Source organism: Diadema antillarum, unplaced genomic scaffold, assembly GCF_040938485.1.
Source record: "Diadema antillarum isolate AM-2024a unplaced genomic scaffold, OU_Dant_1.0 scf00000182, whole genome shotgun sequence".
NCBI lineage: Eukaryota > Metazoa > Echinodermata > Echinoidea > Diadematoida > Diadematidae > Diadema > Diadema antillarum.
Window position 1 is genome coordinate 779,166 of NW_027271071.1, and position 7,914 is coordinate 787,079.

The 7,914-nt window shown below is 42.6% G+C and overlaps 1 protein-coding gene across 1 annotated transcript; it reads right to left on the minus strand.

Moving 5' to 3' along the window:
• Nucleotides 1–860: 860 nt before the first annotated feature.
• Nucleotides 861–6,985, minus strand: LOC139723145 (single-strand DNA endonuclease ASTE1-like). Its single transcript, XM_071634408.1, has 2 exons — nucleotides 6,865–6,985; nucleotides 861–3,355 (listed from the first exon to the last, which is right to left on the minus strand). Exon 2 carries the CDS (start codon nucleotides 3,276–3,278, stop codon nucleotides 1,113–1,115), a length of 2,166 nt encoding a protein of 721 aa, XP_071490509.1. The 5' UTR covers nucleotides 3,279–3,355; nucleotides 6,865–6,985; the 3' UTR covers nucleotides 861–1,112.
• Nucleotides 6,986–7,914: the final 929 nt, after the last annotated feature.

The window sequence follows — 7,914 nt, forward strand, 5'->3', positions numbered from 1 at the left end:
ACCATCTTCACAGAGAAAGCACAAACATAGTCCCTATGCCTTCATACTGGTAAACCATACACGTAAGTAGAAAAATAAAGCAACAATGCATAGATCTACGAGAATAAATATGACAAAAGAGGTGGGGATGTTTAGCTGAGAGCTCGACTCTCTCCTTGAAGCTCCAACATTGCAGAGAAGGGGGCTCTACAAATATCTGAATTCAGAGTATGTTTATAACTGGTTTCTAAATAACTCGCTTGGTGACATCTCCACAAACGTATAAATGCTTTTATCATCAAGTCTCTTTTTTCCCCTTTATTTGAATTATAATGTACGACAACGATCAAAAGGCCTGTTTTCATTACAAAAATGATATACAAGCACCACTAGAGTGGCCATGAATATCATTTATAATATATTAATGTACATCTAATAACAAAATGGCCGGAAAGCATGTATGAAAGAAAACAAAATATGCATAGAAAACAAGAAACGATATCAGAGCACAAGGCATACAGCTTGTAAAATGAACAGTTCTTTCAAGAAAAAAAATGTAATTATTCTGAAAGGGACTTTAACAGACATTGACAGAACAATCCCCACAGCTGCTGATCATGTAGGACATCTACAAATGTGAAATACATTTCCAGATTTTCAAGTGGGACAACATGGTATATGACTTTAATAGTGAGGAAAATCATTATCACACTTTGTGAACATAAAGAACTGTTGACCTACATACAGAGAGATCATGTTCTTTTTCTGCTCGTGTATGTATAATTGATATCTTTCTTTTCTTCCAATATAAATTCCATACACTCAGACAAAATCTAATAAGTATCAAAAATATATCCAAAAAGTTTTAACATTCTCTCCCATTATTGCACCAGAACTTAACTCATCCGAAAATAAAACAAACACATTAAAAAACATGCTTCTTGTTACCTCGATTGCAAAAGTTATTTCAAATATACCTTCCTGAGTTATTGCATCCCTGGATCCTAGATATTCCCATTGAAATCGCACAGTCTGAGACTGTTTTGAAACATGTCTTTTACCATCATTTCTGAGGCACACAACCTCAAATTAAGACAGATGGTTTACCTATCTTTCACACACAATTTTGCCCTCTAATTGCAAAGTGCAGCATACCTGTTGCTTGACATCCATCCACCATCATCATCATCATCATCATCATTATCAGAACCCAAACCTGATCTTGGTTCCACCTCAGCATCCCAATCTTCTCCTCCCCCAACATTGACTGCACAAGCTCCTGATGAGTCACTGGCAGACCTCTGCCGATTACGCTTGTGGGACCTTCCAGTCTTCCTGTTTGTGATGATGCTGACCCGGGCTTCCTCTCTGGCGTATGATGACAGAAACTGTCGCATGGATTCGTAGACATGGAGTGCTCGAGGGGCGTTCCGGAAAAAGTTGCTGGGTATCCAGTGATGGAGACTCGTCTTGCCTTGCACACCTTTCAGGACAGAGTACAAATTGTGCATGTTCAGGCCATTGAAGAGCACTGAGATGTCTGCGCATGGCGGCAGTGGCATCTGGAGTAATTCGTTGAGGTGGAAGGCATACAAGACACAGTGCTGCCACTGGGCAAATCCATGAGAAATGACAGGGTCAGGCTTACTCACACGGACTCGCTTGGGGTTGAGATTGATGTTTGCCATCACCACTTCTGCTTCGATCTTGAACCGCTCAGACTCTGTCTCACTGTCGGCTGTAGGTGTTGATGCACGCCTACCTCTTCTTCTATGCCTCCTACACTGCCTCTGTGCGAAGAGCTGGATCCATCCAATGAGCAGGACAGAAATGTGAAGTTCAGTGAGTCTGCTCTCCCCAGAATTGATCCAGTACAATGTTGCAAGAAGAGCTAACTGAAAGTCAGAATGGAAGGAGTCCAAGTCCTCACTCCTGCAAAGGAATGGGGAGAGTACTCTGATCAAGAGGCCACGCTTTGCTTCCTGTGGCAGCGCAGGAATCTGAGACAAGGACGGCACCCTCCCATATCCATCCAGGTCAACCACAGGAGAGACCTTCAGGCGCTGAAATCCATCCCCATTTCGAATGTAAACAACACAGTTTGCCATTTGACCTGGCTTCTTCCTCTGAAGCGTGTCTGCCAGGATCATGCCACTGAGCACTGCACACAGAAACTTTGCTGGCAACCACGCACTTGGCAACTTGAAATTCTCCACCTGGACGCCAGAGAAGAGGTACTGCTTGCTCAAGATGTTCACACACAAATTTGCCATCTGTCCTCTCTGATGGGCCTCAGCAACCCATACAGGAGCATCAATATGAGTGCACAGTGGGGAGTGCAACAGTTCACTTGATCGCTGGTGGCCTCCTTCAAAGTAAGACTTCAAGCAACTTGTTTCACTCTTTGTCCGATACATGTCCATGGATGCAGTAACAAGACTCTCAATCTTCGTCTTGTCTGGAATGTGCCTCCAAACTTCATCCAGTGCTTCGCTACAGGACCCTTTATCTCCTATCCAGTCAAGAAGGTGCTGAAGCTGTGATTGGCGCTTGCTGCTGTTGCATTCATGCACTCCATATATCTGACTTATGAAAGTGTTCAATATGGAAGGATCAACATAGTCATTACCTGCTAGTGTGGCAAAAAGCGGCATGAGATCTTTCTGCACTCTGAAGAACGTACAGAAAGACTGGAGGTGATAGATCTGCCCTTGAATGTGGAATCTACCATGTCCTGACTGCTCCACATTCTTCCACCTCAAATGTGTCAGCGGGATGTAGCCTCCTGCCAGGTCCATTACAAAGAAGTCACTGTCTTTCCCCAGCACAGGGCACTGCCAGTGATTGGCAAGGCTGGCAATCTCTCTGTCGGCTTCAAACTGACTGAATGCGAAGCACACTCCAACCTCAGTCATTACCTGCTTCATGAGATGTAAAGCCAGCAGTGGCAATACCATACAATCGCATCCTTTATGAACATCTCTGGTCACTCTGATACCCTGCTGAAACCTTTCGAGTTGTGTCTTATGCTTCTTGTCGTCAAGGTCAAAGCTTCCATCGAAGACCACATATGGGCGGCATTGGCATTTGCACATGTTCTGGAAGAAAAAGGTCATCTTGGACCTGAGCAGCTCATACTCTCCACCATGTGACAGGGGGTCTGCTCCCTGTGTCTCTCCCAGTATGTGAAAGAGCAGACCGAAGCCGTCGACTACCAGTGCTGTGTTGTGCAGGCACAGGCTCTGTAAGAGCTTCCGCTCATGTCTGTTCACCAGCGTAGTGAGGCCTCGAATTCCCATGGTTGATGCTGAAAACTCTTCACCTCAAACATTTAGACTCCTTCCAAGCAGCTTTTGTGATGTTGCTGTTGCCAGAGCTGTAAATAACAAACAATATTTCTATGATTTAGCAAATGACAAACGGACTACATCATTCACAGAATATGAAAAGCAGATAAATAATTTCTAAACCTGGGAGAAAGGGTGGCTCATCAGAACTTTTTGCAGCTTTCTTCAAAAGCCCTCATTTTATTGTTAGCACTACAGGGCCCCCTGTTTTATCAAAAGATAATACTCGATTTTAAAATTTCTTAACACACAGGCTGCCATAGACTTACAGTTGAAATCAACTATATAATCAATCTTAACTCTTCATAAAACAGGGCCCAGAGCTGCAGCGGATTTCATTAGCATGAGGTTTGTTTGTTTTTTCGTTTTTTTATGGTTAGATTTCAGACTGGAGTGCATCAGTCCATAAGCAAACAAGGGTAGAGCAGTGTAGAGTGTTGTGGCTAAATTAGTTTTGGGGAATGGGGATGTGAAGAGCTCTTTCCCAATTATTTTATCACAGAACTATGGCTACTTACCCATGCTTTTTATCTTAAATCGATACTACAACTAGATTTTGTCAAAGTAATTTCCACAAGACAAAGCAGCACTCCCTCTTTCTTTCTCTTTATTGATATGTGCAACTTACCGAGCACATGACATCTAATAATTCCCAGAAGGGTGTTAAAAATTCATCTTCTGCCATTTGGATTTGCTTGCAATACACGTATATCAAAAGCATCTATTAAAGAAGAAACCTTGTCTGGCTGATGTAATTTGTCCTCCCCATCCAGGACACTGTAGATAGGTAGAATGATCAATTATGCCCCAACAGTCATATTTTCTTACTCTCAGAGCACAAGATGGGTGGATACTGCTTTGGCTCAATTTGCAGATTACTGATAATCAGTTGTAGAAAATTACATAGCAAACACGATCTGGTATATGTCCTGAGATTGTAGCACTACGGGCAAACCTTTTTGGCTGATATTTTGCAGTTTGCCTTCCTTTATCCAACTGAAATTGTTAATCTATCAGTATGGCAGCACTATTTGGGGAAGTACATGTACTTCAATATCTAAGAGCAAATATCAACAGTTCTCCAGACAAGATCTGTATATTTTCACTTGTATGTTTTGGGGTGCTGTTCTGTCACTTGTTTTGTTTTGTTTTGTTTTGTTTTTGGCGCCAGTGTACTTTCGCACTTCTTTGTCAACTGATCTCTAAAACACGCACAAACTCACTCAAAATATCCAACAGCCACAGATATTTGCATCTGACTGAGACCCAAGTCCAGTAGAAATTAAATTTTCGCTGTTGTGACACTTTACACTTGTCGGAATGTCGACTGCAGCTAGTTCGCTCTGCGATAACTGCGTTGCACAGGAGCAGATACCACAGCATGACATGTGCAAAAGATGCTCATGGCACAGCAGTGAGCACAGCCACTGATGTGAATGCAGCTATTATATAGCAAGTTTACTATGGCATCTTTAAAAAGATGTCTGTTTTTACTGCCTTTTTCTCAGTTTGTACAGAGTATCATGGTAGCCATTGATTGAGGTTTGGGATTGTTGTTTGTGTTATGTGTGTTTGTTGGCATGAGGGTGTGTGTACACGTGTGTATGAAAGAAGGTTGTGAAAAATGTGGCTATATTAAAAAAGGCAAGGGTTGGAAAAATATAAAGAGAAAGGATATAATATGAAAATGGAGAAAAGGATATGAAAAGGGGGAAAGGAAATGAATGGAAAGATACTAAAAAGGTGAACCTGGAAAATGAAACAAAAGGTATACAAAATAGAAAGTACATTTAACATATAAACAAAAGATAATGGAAGGAAAGAATGTAGACAGAGTATTAAAAAGGAAAGCAAGGGAGAGATGGAAATGTTCGAAAAGAAAAGCAGAAAGCATGAAAGAATTAAAGATTGAAAAGAGATATATCAGAACTGGATGAAAGCAAGATGAACAGAAGGAAAGAGAGAATTATGCTGGTTGAAAAAGGAAATGAAGAGAAGGATACATCAGAACTAAACTTAACCCGTTGAGGACGAGTCCCGAGTATACTCGGGCAAGTGTCTACGGGAAATGCGTGTTGTAGCAAAATCAATCCGTCCTCAACGGGTTAAGATAATGGTGAGGAAAGAAAGGAAAGGTAGATGGAGGCAAAGATACTAAAGTAGACCATGAAGGAAACAAAGATCAGGCAGAAAGTAAGATTGAATAGGAAATTGATAAAGTTAGACAAGCTGAAACCCACAAAGAAATAACTATAAATACTGAATAGTAAAGAAAGAGAAAGTTCGAAATATTACCTGAAAATTAAAGAAAAGATAGAAGAGAAGAGAAAGATAAAAAGTGGCTACATGTACACGCTCAACCACTTTGTATAGAAGCTACAATCACTACATTCAGATCAAACAGTCGACCCTTAATATTGCATGCGCTGACATACTCATACTGTATCGTACCAATTGCTTGTGTACAGTCCTAGAGCAGCATTTCAAATGATCAAGGTTTCCCGAATAGTTTGTTAAAGTGTTCAAACTTAACTTATATTTGACTTTGGAGACTCAGATGCAATTATTTCAGGTTTACTACTCAGTAACAAGGGTGACTTTGTGTATGTTTCAAAATCATATGACCAGGAAGTGTGAAAGTACATGCTACAGTACCTTTTTTTCTGGGCCAGCCAAATAATAACTACAGGGAAGCCACCCATGGTTTGATTTTGCTACAACACACATTTTCCATAGACACCTGCCCGAGTACTGTAAAACATGAAATATTCGCAGCATGAAATTTTCGCGAATTGGAGCTGACAGCCTTTTTCGCGGCATGAAATTTTCGCGAATTGCCACTGGCATTCAATGCATGTAGTGTAGACAAAAACTTTCGCGTGCATTTTAATTTCGCGAATTTTGGCGCTCGCGAAATTCGCGAAATTAAAATGCACGCGAAAATTTCTCGTTTTACAGTATACTCGAGTCATAGCTATAGGACTTGTTTTCAAATTACCTGTTGATCACTGTTACAACATCCACAACACATCTACAACTTTAACTGTTAGATAGAAGTATTGTGCCTCAAGAATTTATATACGGGCGGGACACCCCTGAGGCTGAGTGTACAAAAGTAGAGGATCGGGGAACGAGTCCGATGATGTGTGAGATGCACCATGCACCAACCAGGGAGGTGGGAACCACCTCCCTGTACCAACGGAGTCGACGACGGGGTAGCAATACAGTTCATTAATATGACTGTCATGATGTCAAATCAGCACAATGGTTTTGATTCGACAATTACCGTTTGGTGAACTAATGAAATGGATAATGGACCAGACACACGCGCACACCAGCACACAGCCCGACGGCCGCGGCCGACCAGGCAGGACACAAACGCCCTGCTGGGTACGGTGTGTTGCAGTGCCGTAGCAGCTGTGACTGTGGGTAGTGCAGTGTCCCACCCAGGGAAGCAACTATACAATTATGGTCTTGTCGTAGTATTATAAATCAAATGCCATAAGAAAGGTGGGAAAGAGAGTTAAACCGTACTCACGAATTCTGAATGTTGTACACAATCAACCGGGAAGTAGAGTAAGCGTCTCTTCCGCCACATCCAGCAGCTCGGGTGGTTCTTGATTGCCTCCTCTGCCACCAACTTCGGTACTGTATATTACACAGCACGTGGTATAATATCAGGAAGAGATAAACAATAAAATTGCATGCATGCATCGACGCACGCTCTAGCTAGCTGCGAAGCTCTCAAAAAGTGAAACGCTGCAACTTCTGAAGCCAGGCGCAGGCGCAGGCCTGCAAGGACGGCTGCAGGACAGGGACGGACTGGATGGAGTCCGCCGCCTTTTGGCCACAGACTACGAGTTCTGTGCTTTTGGCTCAACCAAGACAACACAGGGGCGTCGATCGGGGGGGGGGGGGGGGGGGGGGGGGGGGGGGGGGAAAGTAGGGGAAAGTTGCCCCTCAAATGAAAATGAAAATAAATTTATAGGGCAGGGCCGGCGCAGTGTTTTCAAAAGTGTGGGGGCCCACTTCCGGGTTTCATGAGCTAACAACAACAAAAAAAAAAGGCTCATCTCTTCTCCCCGTCCACTTCCGGGTTTCTTCAGCTGACAAGTAAAAAAAAAAACAACAATAAAAAACAAAAGGTCATCAGCTCATCTCTACCCGTCCACTTCCGGGTTTCTTCAGCTGACAAGCAAAAAAAAAAAAGTCTTCAGAGAAAAAACATAACCTTACCGCCGCCATACTTCAAGATCCCCATCTATTTCTATTTTAGTGCCACTTACGTACTTCCGGGTTAAAAAAAAAGTGTGGGGGCCCAAAGTGATGACACCTTATGTATTCCTTTGTATGGTGCACAAAAAGTGTGGGGGCCCGAGCCCCCACGGCCCCCACGGCTGCGCCGGCCATGTAGGGGCAAACAAAGCATTTTGCCCCCTTATTTGAAGATTTTCTTGGTTTTTTTTTTTGATAGAAAACTGTCCAAATATTTCACCCAAAGTGTCCACCAAATTGCTGCATTTCAATTCTAAAAATAAAAAATATCTCTCGCGTGGGAGGGGAATACCCCCTCCCACATCCTCCCCCG